Raw genomic sequence first — 21,581 nt, forward strand, 5'->3', positions numbered from 1 at the left:
CTTAGAAAAGAGAGAGGAGTTCCATTTCTGAATTTACAGCTGAATCACTTTATTATCATTATTGAGGAAGCAATTATGATACCTCTATCATTAAGTATTAGCACAAACTTGCTGATCAAGGCAATTTGATTTCTTTAATCAATCACTACTTGCATTTCTCTCCTGTATCTGCTAACAGAGAAGAAAAACCTCACCAAAAGGTGTCACAGGTATGTGACACAGGCATAGAAACTTTGAAACTTTGAGTTTTAAACTGAGCAACTCAGGACCTGCCTGAGTGCACCAAATTGCCAGAAGTCAGGAAGAAATTCAGGTGACCAGCACAGACTAAAAACTGGCCAAAACAAAGACCAAAAATGTCACCAGTTATGATCAGTACAATTTTGTCTTCAGCATTTGTAAAGGTTGTCAAGCCTTTGGACTTGCATTAAGCTTTAGCAAATAGAATTCCTGTGCATCAGGACACAGGAAATCTGTGTGCTAAAGAATAATGTGCAGAAGTCATCTGCAGCTTTATGTGACTTTTTTTGTTAGTTGTATGAGGAGCAGCTGTGGGAGCTGGGGTTATTAAGCCTTGAGAAGGCTCAGGGGAGACCTTCTCACTGTCTACAACTCCCTGAAAGGAAATTGCAGCCCCGTGGGCTTTGGTCCCTTCTCCCGGGCAACCAGCAGCAGGGCCAGAGGAACTGGCCTCAAGCTATGCCAGGGGATGTTCAGGCTGGACATCAGGAGGAATTTCTTCCCAGGAAGGTTGTTGAGCATTGGAATGAGCTGGCCAGGGAGGTGGTGGAGTCACCGTCCCTGGAGTTGTTTCAGGAAAGGCTGGACGTGGCACTCAGTGCCATGGTCTATTGCCATGGTGGTGTTTGGCCAAAGGTTGGACTTGATAGTCTCAGAGGTCTTTTCCAACTGTTTTGTTTTTTTTTTTTCAATTGATTCTGTGATTCTGTAATGAGAGCTGTGCATTTGCTTTCGCTAGGACGCTCACTTGATTTTCCCTTTGTACTTCCTTTCGTATTTCTCTGCACATGCCGTGTGCTCCGCTTCTCCTTCCCTCTTAACTGCAGCTCGTTATCATTTCTGATTGCAGCTGATTTCCGCAGAAACTCGTCCCAGGAGAACTAAAAAAACTAAAATCGGGGTTTAAAAAAAAAAAAAAAAAAAAAAAAACGCCCAGAGCCGGTTTGCTTCCCAGGAAAGCCGCACCCCGCTACTCCCCGCTGCAGGCGCGACCGCTACCCCGGCTCCGCGCCCCTGAGGAGCCGCGCCCCAGCCCGCGCAGGAAGGGGCGGGAAAGCGCTCCCGCTCCAGCGGCGGTCACGTGACGGCGGGAAGCGCTTCCCGCCGTTTGAATCGCGGGGGCCGCCGGGAAAAGGCGGGCCGGGACTTCTTTCCGTCTGCCCGGCGTCTGGCGGCGGCCGCGGCCCGAGGGGTCCCGCAGGTTCCTCCCGAGCCCAGAGGCGGCAGGGGACGCGGGACACGGGAGGCTCCTTGCCGCGGCGCTCGCCCCCGGTGCCCCCGCTCCTCCCAGGATGCTGGCGGCGTGCGGCATGCAGCGGTGCCACCAGGAAGCGCTCAAGAAGAACCGGGTGATGCTGGCCAAGCAGCTTGTGTTGAATGTGCTGGTGGAGCACATGGTAGAGAAAGACATCATCACCACGGAGATGGTGGAAATGATACAGGTACGCGGGTTGTCGCCTGCGCCGTGAGCTTTGTTCCTGGCTGAGCTCGGTGGCGTTCCTTTGCAGAGGCAGCATGGAAAATAACTCACCTGTTACCTGTACATTTCAGTGTGATTGCACACAGACGGCCTGCAGGGGTTTGGTTGCAAGGTGCTTTTGTAGAAAGGAAAAGTGTATTTCCTCTAAGATTCCCGGCGTTTTGCTGGTGTGCAGTTCCAGCAGGCTGCGCTTCGTGGATCGGGTGGTAGCTTCCAGTCCTTTACTGTAGTTTTGTGCTTGTCTTTTTTCTTCCACATGTAGAAGCAGGAATAATATGTATTTCCAAAATAATACTGTGAAAATAAGCAAATGAATCTGTTATATGCCAGCTTGTTGTGGCGCCCTCCATATAAAGAATTCATGTATGTTTTTGTAAATTGCATGAAGCACCTTGCAAGGTTCAAGGCTCTCTGTCAAATAGCAGATGCTGTTTGTTTGTAGGCTTGTGTTGCTTCCCCTGTGCGGTGGGTGCTGTGGAGAGAAGTTACTGGAAATAGCTTGGGATTTGTCCCAGAGGGATGGTAATGCCCAGAACACTGTGCAGGATGGACACGCAGCTCTTCAGGGAAAGCAGACTGGAAAGGAAGTGGCTGAAGCTGCACGTCGGGTGCATGGCAGGGCTCAAGTGAGGAATTGAGGGAGTTTTTAGTTCCCTGGCAAAGTTCATGGCCCCATAGTAAGAGCAGATGCTGAAAAGTAGGGTTATGAACTATTTTCTGGGCATGAGTGTAGATAGCGTAAACCTGAAACTGATAAGGTTTTGATAGCAGTGAAGAAATAACTTCCTAATTAATTTTGGGTCATTGTCAAAGATAATGTGAATAATGTGATAATGTGAATCACTTTGCATACTTTGACGCAGTGTCAAAGATAATATTAGATGCCTCATAGGGCCTGTCAAAGGTATCAGTGCTGAATTGTGGGAACTCTAGGCAGTCTCAACTGAAATAGCTCTAATCCCTAGTGGAAGAGAACAAAGATACCACGAAACAGTGCAAGTCAGAGAATGAATCAAGGACTATTCTGGGTTTGGGCTGGAATAGTTAATTTCTTCATAGTAGCTAGTATGGGGCTGTGTTTTGGATTTGTGCTGGAAACAGTGTTGTTAATGTAGAGGTATTTTAGTTACTGCTGAGCAGTGCTGACCCAGAGCCAAGGCCTTTTCTTCTCACCCCACCCTACCAGCAGTGCTGGAGGTGTGCAAGAAATTGGGAGGTGACACATGGGAGACAGCTGCCCCCAGCTGACCCGAGGGATATTCCACTCCGTTTGGTGGCATGGTCAGCACATAAAGGTAGGGGAAGAAGAAGAAAGGGGGAATTCTGAGTGACAGAGCATGCTGCTAATGATGCCAAGGTCTTGGGTTTGATCCCTGTATGGGCCATTCACTTAAGAGTTGGACTCAGTGATCCTGGTGGGTCCTTTCCCTGCTCAGAATATTCTGTGATTCTAAGTCACCATTGTGAGTGATGGAGCCCTGCTGTCCTTGGAATGCCTGAACACCTGCCTGCCAACAGGAAGTAGTGGATGAGTTCTTTGTTTTGCTTTGTGTGTGTGGCTTTTGCTTTACCTGTTAAACCATCTTTATCTCAACTTTTCTCACTTTCATTTTTTGGATTCTCCCCACCGTTCCACCTGGGGAGGAAGTAACTGAGTGTCTGATGCTTAGCAGTCCACAGGGATTAAGCAACAGCGTTGCTGGAGTGTGAATGGTGAGTAGGGGTGGGCTTTTGATGGCCTGCAGTTTGTCCCCTAAGGAAGAGCAGGGAGAAGGGAAGAAAAGGGAAAAAAAAATCCTCCCAAACTGTAGGTAATGACAGAGAAAGTACTCTTTTGGCAAGGTGCTGTTGTAGGTAAAAAGTATTAAACTGAGACAGAAGGGAAGAAACCTAAAGGAATCTTCCCCTCCAGATCTAATTGAATAAAAGGGAATGCAACAATACTTAGTAATGGATTATCAGTAAGGAGAAAGGTGCTGTGATGGACAAGTCAGGTGAAGAGTAATAGCTTAGTGGCAAAATTATGCCTAATACAATAAACACACCTAACTAAGAGCTTAAATGTGTATAGATAGTACTAGCAGCCTGAGCAAGAGAACAGAGTGACTTGAACTGCTATTGCAGGGTATTGGTCTGGAAATTGCAAAGAAATAGAAATATGGTAGATGTAGAAGGAAAGCTGGAACTGCAAAATATGCATTGTAGTAGAAGGATAGAAACGAAGAGAACATTTGCTGGATAGTCTTAGACAGAACAGTGCTATGGAGAAAAAGTGCATTTAAAAAAAATCACTTGAGTGGAAAATGCTGTCTTATGTTTCATTTTCCTGTAGTAGGTCTGTGAATTTTTAATATTCTTCCTGTCTCTGGCAAATGTGAGCACAGGTCTTAGAAGTGCTGTTAAGTAGCCTGTTATTGGAAATGTATTGTGGCACTGATCATCAGGTACCTTAATGGAAACAGGAGGAGCCAAATGCCATTGTCTGATGAAAGAGAATACATTCTCCTGGATAACTGACTTGTTCTATATATATCCTCCTGCACCCCCAATAAGTCAAGAAATCAAGATCTGGATGAATCGTTACATTCTAAATCATCTTTTCTTGAGAATACAGCGTTACACTGGTCCTGTTGGCTTGATTTAAGCTCAACAAAATAATAAAATGGTTGTGGAAATAGAGCATGTAAATACATTTCTGTAATCTAAGGAAAGTGAAATAAATCCAGGAGCTCAGGGAGATGAAGCATGTCATTTTTTCCAAGTGTGAGGTGTCAAACCAGTACTGAAACTTTACCACAAGTAAGAAAAAGTTGGGAGGGGGAGTGTGTTGCAGGAGGAGCCACTGAAGACAAAGGTGCTGGATCAGGAGCTCACAAGGAATATGAAGAGTAAGTAGAGAGTTTATAGGTGTACAGCATTGGAGAAGACTCAGTAAATAGAAGCTGCTTCCTTTGATGTCTGAAATGTGGGGAGATAGTAGGATCTGGCAGTACTGAGTTTAAATTGGGTCATTCAGAAAGATACTAAATCATGTGAGTTTTTACACTGTATGCATTTTCAATAAAGAGTAAAGAAAACCATTGTGTTTACTTTGTAGTGAAAATGATGCTATAATTATCTAGGTGAAAACCCAGAAGAGGAGTTTTCAAACACAGGGGAAAATTTGTAGTGGAAATAAAGTGGGACAGTGGAAACAGATGTTTTTAAGGCAAGCTCCAACACCTACTTGCATAAATGCCTTCTTGTTGAAGCATCAGATGTTCTTCCAGAGCTCTGGGATGAACTTCTGAAATTGCAGATATGGTAGCAGGAGCTTTCTTGCTTTTGAAACAACTTAAGTACTCTGTACTGTAATGAAAGACTGAGATTGTACAGACAGATTTAAATACTCTGTGGATCACTAGACAGTAATGAAGGGATCACTGATTTTGACAAGTGACATAAATTTGATTAGAATGATTGTAAGTTATATATGCTTTTTCTACAGGTGTATAATAAGGCTAATATGGAATTTTGACAGGAATTCAGAATTTATTTACAGCTGTTCTCTGTTATGCAGGTTATCAAACCCATCTGTGAGGGAAAGAAATAAATTAAGGCCATATTGGGAAATAAAATGAAAGAAGTGTCTTATTGGCTTCTGAATGTTTGCTGAACATTATTTAGCATAGCTTAAATGTGGTGTTGAAGTCCTATCAGGAGGCACAGCTTTGGATGTTTAAGGAAGCATTAAGGAAGAAGTCTGCCAAAAGCTGACTGCTGTGCATACAAAGTGCGGAATATGAACATTATGGAAATTTCTTAGCTATTTAACAGAAGTAACGTTCTGGTTCTTGAGGTCAGAACCTATGTTCTTAACTATCATTTATGGCCTGGAGTTATAGACTGTGAAAAAGATGGATGACCTTTAGCTTGTCTCAAAACAGCTGCAGGTCTACTAGAAAGGAAGAAAAATTCATTAGATATTTCAGAAATCAAGTCTCAATTGAGTTTATTAGTTACAATGAAATTCAGTGAGCTTACAGGTGGTTATTTTCGATGCACTAATGGAGCAGTGTTACCAGGAGAAAAGTACCCTGATACTTCTGGGAAGACACAAGTAAGACATTATTCTCGGTACTTCTAGTCAATAGTACTCTGAAAATTGAGGATCCTGTGGGAATAGGAAAAGGTAGTTCACTGTAAAGGGAAAGAGGCCATTTATGAAAGAAATTACTTGTTTCCTGTAGCAAATCAAGACCAATTTATAGAAAGAAGTTTGGTACATAAGGGAAGGCACAGAACACTGAAGTCAAGGAACACTGTTGATGAAAATAAATGCTCTTAGTCCATCACAAATTAATACAGGTCTAAAATTCTAAATGGGTTCATAAACATTGGATCAACAAGACTTTGTAATATCCTCCAATGTGTTGGGGGAAAAACCAAACTATTTTTGACACCGAGCTTGATAGTTATGAATGAAACCAGATGATGTGATATCTGCTGTAGCAGAAAATTTACACATGTACCTCAAGGCTTGGTTTTTTTCAGTTTGGTTTGGTTTTTTTTCTGGTTTTCTGTGGTTGCTATATTGTTAGGCCTTAATTCTGTATAACTCATCAGCTATTCCCAATTGCCCACCAAAAGGAGAGATCTTGAATCTAGGTAGTAATTAAAAAACCAGGATGAATTCCAAATAAATTTATTTCTGATACCCAGTATTTTGGTATGTGATTCTTGGTATGGCTTAGATTTCACGGGGAAGGGTATAATTGTGTAAATTATGCATTTTGTTGGCAAATACCTGCTAATATTCTAACAGTATTCTTGGCACAGTTTCATTTTTTGATGGTTACTTTTCCACATATACTAGTGTATATTGCTTCAATGGTCTGAATATTTGTCTGTACATAGTAAATACCATTCTGGAATTGACTGCATATAATAAGTATTTTATTAAATGTTTTCTGGAGGATTTAATTATCTGCCTGAGACCACAAACTATTGGATAGTAGCAGAAGCATGTTTTCGACTTTATGTATTCAGTGAGGAGAAGTAGATACCATTCCAACAGTAACTGGATGTAAAATTTTAGAGAGAATACGGTGTATTACTGTGTGTGGTCATGTGTGAATTGTTGGCTTGTGGTGTTGTCATGTACTCCCACTCAAGCAAATTGGAACAGAGGAGTGAGAATGAAATCAGCTAGGAAGAGTATAATAATACTCTTATTATAATACTCTGTTACTAAGCATAGTGGTGGAATGTTTTTCTGAAAAAAAAGAAGTTACTCTGAGGATTCATTGAAAGTTAATTATTATCAGGTGTTATTTGAGTATGGATTTTGTTTTTTTTCCTCTGGGTTCAGGCCAAGTCCGGGAGCTTCGACCGAAACGTGGAATTCCTCAATTTGCTGCCCAAGAGAGGCCCTAAAGCCTTCTCAGCCTTCTGTGAAGCTCTGCGAGAGACCCAACAGCAGCATCTGGAGGCAATGATCCTGAAGACGATGTCCAACCTGAGCCACGAGATTGCAAGGGTACAGCAGTTTTTAAGAAATAAGATGGATGGCTTGCATTTCAGATTGGGTTTGGGCACAAAAGGGATGTTATCAAATGGGAAAAACTCAGTTGTTTACAAAGGATAGAATGGTTTTGTTGCTAGTTGAACCTTGTCGTAGACTTAGTAGAAGCAGAGAGGAAGAAACTTGCGAGGAAGAGAATTTTCATAAAGAATCAGAAGGTGGTAGAGGTTGGAAAGGGCCTCTGGAAGTCATCTCTTCCAACTTCCCTGCTCAAGTATTACCTTCAATCGGCTTCCAGGGTCACAGACAGGCAGTTTCTGAATATTTGCAAGGATGGAGACTGCAACCTCACTGGGCAACCTCCTCCAGTGCTCAGGCACCTCACAATAAAAAGACGTTTCCTGATGTTTAAGAGGGCGTCTCCTGTGTTTCAGTTTGTGCCTGTGGCCTCTGGGTCTGTCACTGGGCACCACTGACAAGAGCCTGGCTCTGTCCTCTTTGCACCCTCTTTTCAGGCACTCACACACGTTAAGAAGTTCCCCTTGAGGGATGAGGGATCTCCTCCCTTCATCTCTTCTGCCAGCATCACTCCTCCTAATGCAGCCCAGGTACCAGTTGCCTTTGTGCCAGGGGTACGTTGCTGGCTCCTGTCTGGCTTGGCAATACCAAGTCCTTCTCTGCCAAGCTGCTTCCCAGCTGGATGGCCCCCAGGATATATTGATGCCTGGGAGTGATCCCATTGCACTTCTTTTTGTTGAGCTGTACAAGGTTCCTGCGTTGTATTTACATCCAGCAAGTTCTTAATGGATGTCTAATCAATAATACAAAAATTGAAAGGAAAGTTGTTTTTTTTTTTCTCTGAACTTTTTTGGTTTAATATTCAGTGATTGTCTGAGTAGACTCTTAAGGAAACAAATACTTCTATTTCTTTCTTTCGTTACTTTTTTCATCTTTTCATTATGTGTAGTCAGTGTTGTACTAAAGGAAGAACTTTGCAAAGATTACATGTATTTAGTGCATTGTCAAGGGTGGAAACTCAGTAAACATATTTTATACAAAGGAAGGGAAAGCAAATACTTCAGAACAAATGTTCCCTTATTAAAACATAGAATTTATCAGACTACTCTTTTAATTTTTTGTTTTCAATTTTGCTTTACTATACAACCAATGAGATCTTGACAGCAAACCAAAATATAGGAATCACCAGAAAAATCAAGTTTTTGTTAAAACCAAGGAAGCTAAGATGACCCCAGTGTAAAGATTCTAAACTGAGGATTTGGGTAGAAGTGGAGATGATCAAAGAAGTACAGGAGTCTTGCATTGAGAGAAAATGCTGCTGCTGTCTTGTCATGAGGTTTATTTTGGAAGTGAACCACAGTACTATATTTCAGTCATTTTTATGTGTATGTAAATGCATGTATCTTTTCTTCCATGCTACCTTCAGCTTTTTACTATAGAGAGAAAAAAAATAGCTATTTTATGCTACTCTTTTTCATGGATTTATTGATGTCTTGTAGCTTGAACACTGTCATGAGTCAGATCTTCCATACCCTGCCAGTGAGTCCTGTAATTCAAAGAGACCCCGTTGGCTTGGTGAGTTGCACGATTTGCTGGTTGGCTCCTGCCAATTTCTCAATACTGTCTTAATTCAATTCTAGAAATAAGCTTGCCACCACTTTGCTCATCCCAGGAATACAAACTTGACAGTAAACTGACTATATTGTGATCAAAGAGGGTGCTTTGTAGCATATGGGAAGAGACAGCCAATGCATGTGTCTTGTTAGCTTTGTTTATTCTTATTGGGGCACTTAGTTGCTTAAAACAGTACATGTGTGTAAGATTCTATATTTTGCAACGATTTTCTTTAAGGTTTGTAATATAATTTCATTGAGCTAGTGCTCTGATAAGATACTAACTTTAGGCAGTATTCCTTAACCAAAACTTCCTTCTTAAAAAATTAGTTTAAGGCCTTATATGTTTTATGTGGGTCCAGCTTGGTTTTTTGTTGTTTCTGTCAAGTGCAGCAAATCAGCTTTTCCTTAACATGCATTTGCAGCTTAGACCAGGGGGCTGGTCTAATAAACAGTTGTTGGAATGAATCCCCTTGCTAGTTTTTATGTTGCCTCTGGTAATGCCTGGAGTACTTTTTCCCTAACCACAGGTTTACCTTTATGCTGCTTACTAGGCGCTCTCTCTGGTGTAAAAGAGCAAGTGTCTAATATTTGGAAACTTTTTTTTATGTGCAAGGGTTTTAGGTTGGGTTGTTTTGATTTTTTTAGAGCATATGTTCCTCCAACCAGGAGAGCCATGCCTCAAAAGGCTGAAAGAGGATTTCAGAAGAGATCGGGAATGTCATTAGCTCAGTTTCTTCAATACAGAGGAGTGAGTGTTTGTCTGCAAATGGCAGATAGTTGATTATCATTCCCCTCATCTGCTGTTATCCAGAGGAAAGTGTTGAGAGGCAGATAAAGAAAGAGCTTTGCACTTTATGAAAGTTAAAATTGTCTCGTTTGATCACTTATGCATGTGTTCAGCATGGGAGGCCTTTTATGAAAGGAAAGAACTATTCTGTTTGAAATTTTCTAGCAACGTTTCGTCAGCCAAACTCTGAAAGTAAGAACATACTGTGCAAAACAGCAGAAAGCACAAGGATCTTAAATTAGATGAGAATTCTGTTTTCATACTCTGTAGACTAGGCCTTAGATAAGGCTAACCCACATAGAAACAAAAATAAAAGCTGTCAGTTAAAATAAATAAAATAAGTATATTGTTACAGCACTTTTTTTTTCTCTTCTGTGTTTCATTTTGTGTCAGTAGTCCCTGATCAAACAAAATTTTTGGAGGTATAAAATACGCATAAATGAATATAGTTCAGAATTTGCAAGTTACTACCTTAATGCAGAGGCCTTTTGTCTGAATCTTTTCATTTTTGTTGATGTATTTGGTTTTGCACAGAGCCAATGGAACATTCCTTAGATAATGGAGACGGTCCCTCAATTCCTCCGGTGAAGTATTGCACTCCTGAATTTTATCACAATCATCAGCACTTGGTAAGTTGTTGGCAGAGAAAGTCTTAAGATATGAGAGATGTTTGGATCTATCAGCTGAACGTGTGTCACCTAAAATTGAGTTGCAATGCTTGATTGGGATGCAGATCAGGGTTGTGCTATTTGTGTAACCGAAAAGTGTTACCAGTCGTGCTCCATTTGATGTGGTTCTCATTTACAAGTGTCAGGAAATCCTGAGAAGTTCTGTAACTCTGAACAAATCTCTGCCTTTTTTTTTTTTTTTTTTCCGATCATGAAGAGCTTGGTGAAAGGACTTCTATTGCTCTCTGTGAGCTGTCAGTATTATTGCCTCAAGTTTATTTTTCTCTATCCTCATCTTCTGTTAGATGACAAGCCCTGTAAATGACTGTAAGATAGGAGAACTGTGTTTTCAACTAGTAAATTGGCTTTTTTAATTGCCAACTGTACCCAATAAAGTCCTTAGGCTTAATAACCAGATTGGGATTCTGTGCTAGAATTCTACCTGTGGGTAGAACAATCTGAATTTCTAATCTTCTGCCTCAGTGTTTGAAGTTACATGTGTAATCTAATTACTTTTTGTTGTTTCTGTCTGTAAGGCATAGATTGTGGTGGGGTGGGCTTAAGGAAAAATTACTTTGTGTTGTGGGGTAAACACTGCATTAGGGTTATACAATGTCAGAGGCTCTGTGGATAACAAAACGAGTTTCTGTTTATGTGTTGGTTTTTGTTTGGGTTGGGTTTGGTTTTTTTTAGGGGTTGCTGTTGTTGTGGGGTTTTTTGAAACTGACTGTGGGGGTGACTTGATTAATAAGCAGTGCCAGTGTGAGCTTGACTAGGCTCCTTTTAAATCTGTGCCTGGGTACAGCTTTTTTGATACTCTCCTTAGGTATTAAATTTTACTTCCAATTTACAGGAGTGATAGTAAATGAATTACTATTGATTTGTTGTTGTTGGAGTTGTAGGGACAGAGAGAGGACTTAATCTCAAGACACCCCTCCTGAATTAGTTCTTTTCCTGTTAACCTCTTTTGCCAGTTGCATAATTTTAAAGATCAGTGACTGACAGTCCCTCTCTGTTACAATTACAGTCATTGCTGTTTTACATCTCTGTCTGCGCCCAATAGCAATTAAGAAATGTTACCTAAATTTCACATAGTGTTGTCCTTTGATGGGGGTGGGGAAAGGAGAAGTTAGCAATATCTAATTCACTGTTTGAAATGGATGTGTTTCTTTTAAGATTAGGAATAAGGCAAGCCAGTCTAACTTTTTAATAACAGTAGCATTGTAGCATTGTCAGTTGTGGAGGCTGGCAAGCACAGGCATATCAAGTTGGTGTGGAATGATCGCTGTTCTATTCTAACACACTATTATTTCCTTGTGTAGTCTAAAATTACCCATTTTTAATCTTCCTTTCAGGCATACAAGCTGACATCAGAGCCCCGAGGCTTAGCACTGATCCTCAGCAATGTCCGTTTCAGCAGCGAGCGGGACCTGGAATATCGCGCCGGGGGAGATGTGGACTGTGCTTCCCTGGAGATGCTCTTCAGGCACCTCGGGTATCGAGTCACTGTTTATCATGATCAGACTGCACAGGTAAGGGGGTGATCCCTGTACTTCACAACTGGTGTGGGTGAGAGTTTGTTTCATAATTGTCTCCAGAGGTTCCCTTTGGTACGTAGCTAAGGTTTGGAGATATGAATTATCACTTAAGAATAGAAAATAGGGCTAAACATGATGGAGTCTGCTCTCATACTGATCAGCATGAGAAAGCTTGGAAGTCTGAGCTCTTCCAAAGGATAGTAGCATCACAAAGGACTACAAGAAGTACTACTGTAGTCTGACCTTAGTGCAAGGGGCAAGAATTTTGAGACCGCACATGGCACGTGTGTTAAAAGCACAACTGAATAAAGTCTCCAGTTTACTCTAGATAGACTTTTCCAGTGTCCTGCTCTCCTAAAAGTTAAACTTTGCAAATATTTGATGTAGTCTTTGCTATTACGATGTTTTTGTGTCCTTTCACTGATGAAGTCAACTGGCATCCTACTTATTAGTCTTCCAATATCCATGGAGTTCAGTTCCACTCTTTCAGTCTTCACTGAAAATGTGTATGTGCTTCACTTGGGAAAATTGGTTGTGTTCCATGACTAACTTAATCAAACCACTTTCCCTAGGAATGCAGTTGCTGTCTTCTCCAGCCTCATTTGATCTTATTCTTTTTAAATCCCTATGAATTCAAGTGATACGCGACCTGTTAAAGAGTGTTTTATTCAAGAACAGAGCTTTTGCAGCATTGATCTAAGATATTTGCACCTGCTATGCTGTCAGAGTTCCTGAAGTTTGCCACTTTAAATTTTGAATTGAACACTAGTGTCTGAATGCCTGAAGTCCCAGACTGTTAAGTTGCTCCAGTATCCAAGCCAGATTCCAGTGTCAGTGGTAAAACCTCTGCAAAATATCACTTGGTTTCCCGTTGGCCTGAGTGATTCCAGCTTCACAGTGTTGTACTTAGGACTGAATATTGCATTAAAGAACAAGAATGTTTTGCCTTTTTTTTTTTTAATAGGACGTCTCTTTCACGTAAATTTAATGTATGTAGGGTTTTTCTTTGTACAAGGAGGGACACTGGTATTCTTCCTAGAAAGTTGATTCAGTTTCCCTGTGGAAGTCTGGAAAGCATTGAACTTTTTTTCTATTCTAGGAGATGCAGAATGCTTTGGAGACATTCTCCAAGCTACAAGATCATCGAGATGTGGATTCTTGCATTATAGCTCTGCTTTCCCATGGTGTGGAGGGTGGCGTTTATGGCAGTGATGGCAAACTACTAGAGGTACATTGCTGAATCCTGATCTCTTGTTATAGGTTATCTCTAGGAAAGAAAATCTTAAAAAAAAAAAAAAAGAAACTATGCAAGACTGGGGATTCCCTTCTAAAATAGAAAAAAAATAAGAGCTGGACGGAAGAAAAGGGCAAGGGGCTGTCTGTGAGAGGTCTTGGCAATGAAAAATGGCAAGTAGGAGAAATTGTGTATAAATACTAGGTAGAGTGCATGAACCCCAGCAAGTATGAACCTGGGGAGAGGGTGGAGAAGGGATGTGTCTGTCACCCACTGAGTTGGCAGATAAAGGAGAATATACCAAGACTGGTGAGGTAATAAGGAAAATACAGGAAAGCAAGGTGAGGCTGGGTTTGCCTTACAGAAGGCTACAGTGAAGAAATTTCCTCTCTTTCTTCTCTCAGTTGCAGGAGGCTTTCCGGCTCTTTGATAATGCAAACTGCCCCAGTCTCCAGAATAAGCCCAAAATGTTCTTTATTCAGGCCTGCCGGGGAGGTGAGTGCCCCAAACACTGAAAGCCATGTACTTGGCATGCCATTAAGGCTCATTTTGCACACATGCACACCCTCACATTCAACTTGCTGTCAACTTTCCTCTTTGCTTCTCTCAGGTGTAAGTGGGACCCATATTCACCTCCCTCTGCCCTGCTGCTGCCACTGCATCTGTTGCTCTGTAAGTGTCTTTAGCTCTGCATGAGGTGTGTGCATTGACCTGCAGACCCCAGAGCACCTTGGTGACATAAAGCTCTGTCATTTCCCACTCATACCTTGGGGCTTCCTCGTCCTGTGCCTGCAGTAGGGGGAGTGGGGCACAGGATGCACAAATAGCACAGCATGGAGCAGTACACTAGCACTGGAGTCTTGCTGAGGTCCTGTCTTTCTCTTGATCCTCAGTGTGCTGTGTCTCTTGAGCTGGCAGTTGGTTCCAATTATTTTGGCGGTTTTGTCTCTTTCCTTTACCTTAGCCTGTTTTCATTCAGCCTCAAATGACCTTTCCTTGCACCCTTTTCCACATACTCCTGTTGAATTCTTACATGCTGTTGTGCAGAACTCTTTTTGTGATTCTTATAGACTTTTTCTTCTTCTGTGCTTTGTGTACCTTTTTTTTTTTTTTTTAATTCTGCTATTCCTTTTCCTTCCTTTTGTAGCTAAACAAACGTATCTGTAACTAACTACCTTTCAGATCTGCTAATGACCAAATTTTTCCCCTCAAGTGTTTGGACTCTTTGAAATTGCAGATATTCCAAAGTGAAGTTCTGTCTTATAGTTTCTTTTTCTCCCTTGTGACAGAGGAGTTTTCCTAGTGTGTATGCTTTTCCCCCTGCTTTTCCCTTGTTCCTCGCAGTTGTCTCCCTTCTTTCTCATTTTTAGCAAGCTTAACAATTTGTTCTCTAGTCTCTACTCTTCTTTAATCCCAATGCTGGGAAAAGCCTGAAGTCTACATAAAGTATTTTGGTGATCAGCAATAACTTGATCCTTTTAAGCATTTGGGGATATTGTAACATGCATGTTTACAATATGAATTGAATCTGATTGCTTTCCTTATGTGAATGAACATTTAGATACTCTTGAACAAATGTGAATGTGCAGACTCAGGGTGGAAATAAGTGTAGTAAGTCAGAATTTTCAGCTGACCTCATTAGGTAATAATACTTGTTTGACTGGAATGTTACCGTAATGAGTCTGTTAGGACTAACAAATCAAGCTTGGCCCTTGTATTCCCAAAAGAGTTGCAGTTAAGGAAGAGTGGTAAAGCTTGCTATGCATGATGCTTTAGAACTAGGATATTGCAACAGACAAAGGATTAAGATACTTGAAAAACTGGAAGGAAATACTCCATTAAATCAGCAAAGAAGGCAAACCCTTGCCTTGTCTAACCTCTTTTAAACCTTGATTAATGGTTGGAGGGGAAAGCCAGTTACAAAGTAATTGAACTGTCAACAAAAATGTGTATCCTTTAGACAGCATTCAAAGGACTGTATAAATAGTATTGTCAAAGGGCTGTAGAAATAGTATTGTCAACTTTAAAATAGTAGTCAATCTATCTGTGCCATGCAAGTTAGCTGGAACTAGTCGAAACAAGATGAGAAATACATAAGTTCTTCTTCTTCTCTAACCTTACATTGTAGGCCTGCTCTATCTTCTATTACTGACATGTTTTTAAAATGTAGATAAAGAACTGTTGGTACAGTCCTAATTCCCAAAGAGCTTTTGGCAGGAGTCTACTAAAGACTTTAAGTAGTCCACCTACAGTCATGGATTGAAAACCAGTGGCAGCAGAAAACAATGGGAAGAGTTTCAGTGTGGCATAAAATGAAACTTTGAAGTTGCTTGATATGTGTTTAATGTAGTTGAATCAAAAGAGTGAAAAATTATGCTAATAACTGGGTAGTTAGCGGTTACTTTAATTGGCAGAACAGCTATCTGGGGGCTTCAGTACAATTTAAACAGACTAGATGAATCTCTGGCAGTGGTTCTATTAATTAGATGTTAAGTATGCAAAAGGTTAGTGCTTTATTCATTTTCGTTAAGTTGATTGGAGTGAGTGGTGTTTGAAGACGTGCATGAGGAAGATGTGTAATTCTGAAGTGTAATTCTGAAGCTTTAATCAAAAAAGTTTGGATTCTATACATAATGGGGTGATGACCGTGTGAATAATAGAGTTTGATGGTGAAATTACCTGAGTCTTCTGTAATAAAATGCACAGTGAACAGTACACTAAATTTTCAAAAAGACAGAACTGGAAGGATTTGGAGAAGTGTGATAAAATATATGAAAAAAGTTCGGTTAAAAATTTAAAAAAAATTTGCATTGCTACCCCAAAGAGATGAAAAAGGAGCTTAATGGAAACCATTATGAAATTTTGAGCTATGGAGATTTTAATTCTAGGCTGTTTCACATAATCACACCCCTCCCACTACTGTTTTCTTTTTAGAGGAAAAGAACAATGTTGCTGACTTATGAACTGACCACTTTCTGATTCTGCTGTTAGGAAGTAAGAATAATAGATTCTCATCTTAGAACAAAAGAAAGTAAAAAGGCAGAATTATATGGAAAGTCTGTAAAATGTAATTTTAATTTTCTTGCAGCACAGCTGGACTATCAAAGTTACCACCACTAAGCAATTAGTTGAGATTATAATGGAAACTGCATCATGTAGAAAACCAATTGAGAATATCTACACTTGCATAATACATACTAATGAATCCTGGAAAGGGCATTAAATGCTCTCCAGGTTTTAAACTAATCTCCATGGACTGGAGTTCTCCCTTCATGTTTAGGGACAGATTATTTTGCATTTTTCTGCTGCACAATTTATGCTTTTAATTGAAACGAGCATTATTGTAATCAGGTTTTAGAACTAGGTGAGATACTTGGTCCAGGTTTTCTACATGTCCTGGATGTAGATCTTAGCAACCAAAATTACAGGTCTTGTTTGAGTTCTGCAGTAAATGGATACTTAGCATTGCAAAGTGCACTAGGCATTTTTGGATATTTCTGAGGTAGGTATGAGTGGAAAATAAAAACTAGGCTAGGTATCAAATCCTTGCGTTAATGGTGGAGAACTAGCAGAAACTTCCCTGCTTTTATGGTTATCCCAGAAATCAGCATGCAGATCAAGTCAGGTTAGGTTAAACAGGTGCAGCAGTTGTTGGTATCTGCATTAGTTTGTGCAGAAGAACTTCCTGATGAGTTTAAAACAGCTGAGAAAGCCTAAAGTTAGTTGAATAACTTTCTGCTTGGCAGTAGCTGTGGCATTGCTGACCACAAACCCAAGGAAGTACAGGAAAGCTACATCCAGTAATTCAGGATAATTTCTTCTCCCCTTCTCCCTCTCCTTGTTTATTGCCACCACAGATGAGTTGGACCGGGGGGTGGATCAAAGAGATGGCAAAGGATGGTCAGACTCTCCAGGCTGTGAGGAAAGCGATGCGAACAAGGAAGAAAGTCTGAAGCTGCGGCTGCCGACATGCTCAGATATGATCTGTGGATACGCCTGTCTGAAAGGTACTGGCCCCTAATTGTTTAGGGCAGTAGGAGGTTTCACGTGTCTGGGTTCCCCAAAAGTCTTCATGGTGGGCTCTCTCTGGCCAGGCACCGCGGCCATGCGGAACACCAAGCGCGGGTCCTGGTACGTCGAGGCTCTCACCTCGGTATTTGCAGAGGACTCCCGACACACTCACGTGGCTGACATGCTGGTGAAGGTAAAGCACAAGGGCATTTACTCTCCCACCCCTGCCTGGCTTTTGAAGGGCCTTCCATTGTTTCAAAATGCTGGGATTAATTTAGTACTATTAAAGCACTTATTCTTGCCTTGTTGGTAGCAAAATTACAATTCTTTCCTTGTTCTTATTCACTTACTTAGATACAGTTCCATAGCAGTTCAACCCAAGTAAAGATGCTGTTTCTTTGACTCCTTCTGTTTCATTTGTGTGCTCACATGGTGAACTTGCAAGTAGAATTAATATTGCTTGCCAAGAAAAACTTCTCTTCCATAGACATAGCTTTTTTTTCAGGTGAATTCATTCCCTGAACATGCACACAACACAGTTGCAAAAGCAGCAGTACTCAAGGTAAAGACTGAGAAAGTGGAGGAAGAAGTGAAAAAAGCAGTGTGACCACAGCAACTTGAGCTGCTGTGGAACTGCACCCTAGTTCTTTATCCTCCTTACGTTTAAGGGACTGCTTAATGCATTGAACAGAATAATCTGTAGAGAAAGAAATTACATTTTTCTTCCTTCTGTTTTTTTGATCCTTCCAGTTACTTTAATTTTTTTTTAATCTCACATCCAGGTGAATAGGCAAATCAAGCAACGAGAAGGTTATGCCCCAGGCACCGAATTTCACCGCTGCAAGGAGATGTCAGAATACTGTAGCACACTCTGTCGGGACCTTTACCTGTTTCCTGGCTATCTACCAGGAAAATAACCTTGCCAGCTCTGTTTGAAGAGAGATACTGCCAAAGCTGAATTTCGATTATGGATATCTGTTTTCACTCTTATGAACCGTGACATCAGATGTGCAAGCAAGGAGTGCCAGTCTAATTCTTTGTCTTTTTCTAAAACAAACTGGCAACTCTCCCTGTAATCTGACTCAGTTCAGGGTTTAAAATTCTAATATCCCCATTGGCTCTGTGTGTATAGAAAGTGATGGAAAGAGGATCAGCATTGGAACTGGAAAGAAGTGGGAACATCCTTTGGAAGGAGACATAAGGACATTTGTAAACAAAGTGAATGTGAAAATGGAAGTGGAGTACTAGTACAATTTTTTAGTTAAACCTTTCTGAAAGGAAAATCAGTCAAAGGATGCTACTTATGCTTGTACTTCAACTATTTTAAATACTTTCTGTGTGGTTTTTCATACAGGACAGTCAACTCCTGTGCACATTAGAAGAGGGCTCCTTATGAAGGAGAATCCTCCCCCTCTCTAAAATGGAAGGTTATTGTTCTCAGTACTCAACACTTTCCATTTTGATCACTTAATAGTCTATTTTTCTACATCGCTTCTATAGCCAAGTTATCAAGAAGACTACAAGATATCCCAGATTATCAGCAAAACATATACAGACCCAGACAAATATGGCTTCATAAAATGCCTCAAATAGTTTTGAATCTAGAAATTCTAGGTTAACTCCCCTTAGTCCCAAGAGTGAGCAACTGCATGGAATGTTCCTTTTGAGGAATTTGTTTGCCATAGCACTTATGTGTCATAATAGACATTCAATCCACCAGCTTCTCAGGAGTCTATAAATTGCACTGTACAGCTGAAGCCCTGAAACTCTACGGCCTTGTACAAGAGGGTCTTTTGTCTTTTTAATTAACAAAAATATTCAAGGCAGCTCTTTACAGTCTAAGCATGTTGCTTGGATTATTTATCACTGCAGTTTTTTTCCCTTTTAAATGAGAGGGAAGAGTTTAACATTATTATCCTGTTCTGTGAGTTTTCTTTCTTAATCTATGATCATTTATTAGCATAATCTGTCACGTCTTTTGGATATTTCTTCCACAATCTCTTCATGCTGTCATTTGTGTATTGCTGTGTCCAACTGCAGTTACTCCCACTTGATGTGATGTGGGAGATGGGCATTGTTCTCTTTTTGTGGTAGAGCCTAAATCCTGGGATACTGGATTACATATGGACTACAGGTGGCTCACTGCAGTCTCAATCTCTCTATTTTGTAGCACTAGGTTGCCATAGCTCCTGGGTTTTTTAAAATGTAAGTATGGCTTTTAAAATATATTTTTCAGGATAGAATTATGAATGGGAAGCACAGAGGTACATGGAGGGAGGCTGGAAAACTAGGCATGTGCTAATTTTATTATTCTGCCTAGTAAATGAAGGCTGTGTTTCCTCCAGCTGACAAAGGTGCAGCATTAATATGTACCTTGCATTTGTCCTACACACAATGTGATGAACAGAACAAGAATCATGCTTGCCAATTGGTGCCTTACTCTGAAGTCTAATATACCAGTTTAGGGGCTCCTGTACCTCCCTGGAGTATCAACACTGTCTTCCTGAGTGCTCCCTCTATGAAATGGTGCAATATTTTACAGATAGGTTTATTGATGAAGCAGTCCATTCTGATGGATGAAATTTCTGTAGGATTGCATCAAGTTGCATTATCACTGCCACTTTTGTATATCTTTTTGTATACTTGTATTTTACTGCCTCGAGGTGTCAAAATAAAGAATTTTTGTTTGATTAATCTGTGCAGTGTCTTCCATTTGGAGAGTTAGACTTCTGCAGAAATGGAGGTTCTACATAAAGAGAATTTTGTGTAATTTCTTGAGATGGCACATCCCAGAGGGTGTTTTGAACTCTCAGGCAGAAGCCTGCTACTTACAGCTGCAGCCACTATGAGCTGCTTGTAAATTTTGTTAACACCTGGGCCAGACAACGTCTGATACATTAATAAAAAGGTGGGAGGCAGAACCAACACGTAGGAGGCTGATGGTGTGCTTCAACACCCGAAATACTGACATTGGGAAAACTTTGGGCTTGGTGTTTTTGAAGGAAAAGTTGGTGTCAAAATGAAGGGTTCCTGGAAAAAAGGAATCTTGGAAGGAGGAAGAGACTGAAAAGAAAGTGACGATATCATCTGTCAGAGAGATTCTGGAAGTGGAGGAAGGTCCAGGAGATCAGAAAGCTGCAGGGGAAGGAATGCCAGGGAGTGAGTGCTTAGAGGTTTGATGCATAAAGCCCAATACTTGTAGCTGGGAGCAGCCGTACAGCACAGAACTTTCTGTTCCACCTTCACAAATGAGCCATGATCCTACTGCTGGGCAGGGAACCTGAGATCAAAGTAATGCACCTGGGAGAAAGTCAATTAGTGTGGAAAAAAGAAGGTAAAAGCTCTGTTCTTGCAAGTTCTAAAAATAATCCCCAGCTTCCAGATCCACTAGAGGTTGCCATTTACCCTGTTTCATCCATGACACCTTGAAGAGTTGTTTCCTGTATTCCATGTTCTCTTTTTAGTGAAAGAGTACATTAATTTATTGAAAATACCGAATTCTGATGTGGGAAATGTAGTACTGATATTAGCACTGGAATTACCAACATCTACATGTGCAGAAAGTGATTCTAGTAGGCCAGAAGATGAAGTAAACAAGATGTTTGCATTTTCCTGGGTAAGCTTTGAGCTACTAGCATAGTTTAAGGAATTACTTTTAATAGCTGGGATAGCAGGGGAATGTTAATGGGTTCATATTTTGTCTGGAAACCAGAAGAATAAGGTCAAGGGTTTTATTTGAGATGGGGGGTGAAAACAGTGAACCCAATGTAAACAATGTATTTTAAAAATCTTGAGTTGCGTAAGAATCATATTTACTAACAATTTGGTAAATTAATAGAATTTTAATTCTAAATTGATTTTGTTTCCCTATTTGTGATTACCAGTAGATAGTCAAAGGATTTGATTTTGTAAAAATAGTCATTGGTCCTCTTAAAATTAGGATGTAGAGAATGGCATTGAAAGATAGCAAATGCTTCTAAAACATCAAAAGGTTTGGATAAACATCTATAAAATATCTTCTAAAATTTATGTCAAGCTGACAGTCCTAACATGCACTGTGCCTGTGTTGTATGATTTCTTCTTACCCCTCAGGGTATGAGAATTCTTCACCATATCACAGCAGTAAATTATTAAGTTAGGAGAAGGAAATGCAGGAAGATACTGTTATATAATAGATTATGTCATCAGCATATGCATACAGAGAGCAGTTTCTTTGAAAGGAAGGGAATGAAATGGAAATCTCCAGAGAAGTTACAATCAACTGTTGTCACAGGATCAGCAGCCTTGGTGAGTCTGTTTCACTAGGAATGAGTGCTTTGTCCTACTCAGTGCAATTTGGCCTGCTGTTGCTGATTTTGCCACTTCTCACAGAATTCTTTTCTGTCAAAGTTTGATATTCTTTTGTTTCCATTCATCTGCATTTGTTACTTGTTTATGGGAACTGCTATGTATAACTTGGTCTTCAGACTGTATTTTTGCACAAACT

General features: G+C 40.5%; 1 protein-coding gene across 1 annotated transcript; it reads left to right on the plus strand.

The window, feature by feature from the left end:
- The first annotated feature begins 1,400 nt into the window (after positions 1-1,400).
- On the plus strand, positions 1,401-19,773 carry CASP2 (caspase 2). The gene is made up of 10 exons (XM_066175395.1): positions 1,401-1,682; positions 7,071-7,238; positions 8,741-8,816; positions 10,179-10,273; positions 11,668-11,844; positions 12,950-13,078; positions 13,489-13,579; positions 16,942-17,091; positions 17,179-17,288; positions 17,878-19,773. The coding sequence occupies exons 1-10, from the start codon at positions 1,533-1,535 to the stop codon at positions 18,010-18,012; spliced, it is 1,281 nt and encodes a 426-aa protein (XP_066031492.1). The 5' UTR covers positions 1,401-1,532; the 3' UTR covers positions 18,013-19,773.
- The last annotated feature ends 1,808 nt before the right edge of the window (positions 19,774-21,581 follow it).

The sequence above is a fragment of the Chamaea fasciata genome, unplaced genomic scaffold, assembly GCF_029207755.1.
Source record: "Chamaea fasciata isolate MVZ Bird 193981 ecotype frontalis unplaced genomic scaffold, bChaFas1.0.hap1 SCAF_2, whole genome shotgun sequence".
Taxonomy (NCBI): Eukaryota; Metazoa; Chordata; class Aves; order Passeriformes; family Sylviidae; genus Chamaea; species Chamaea fasciata.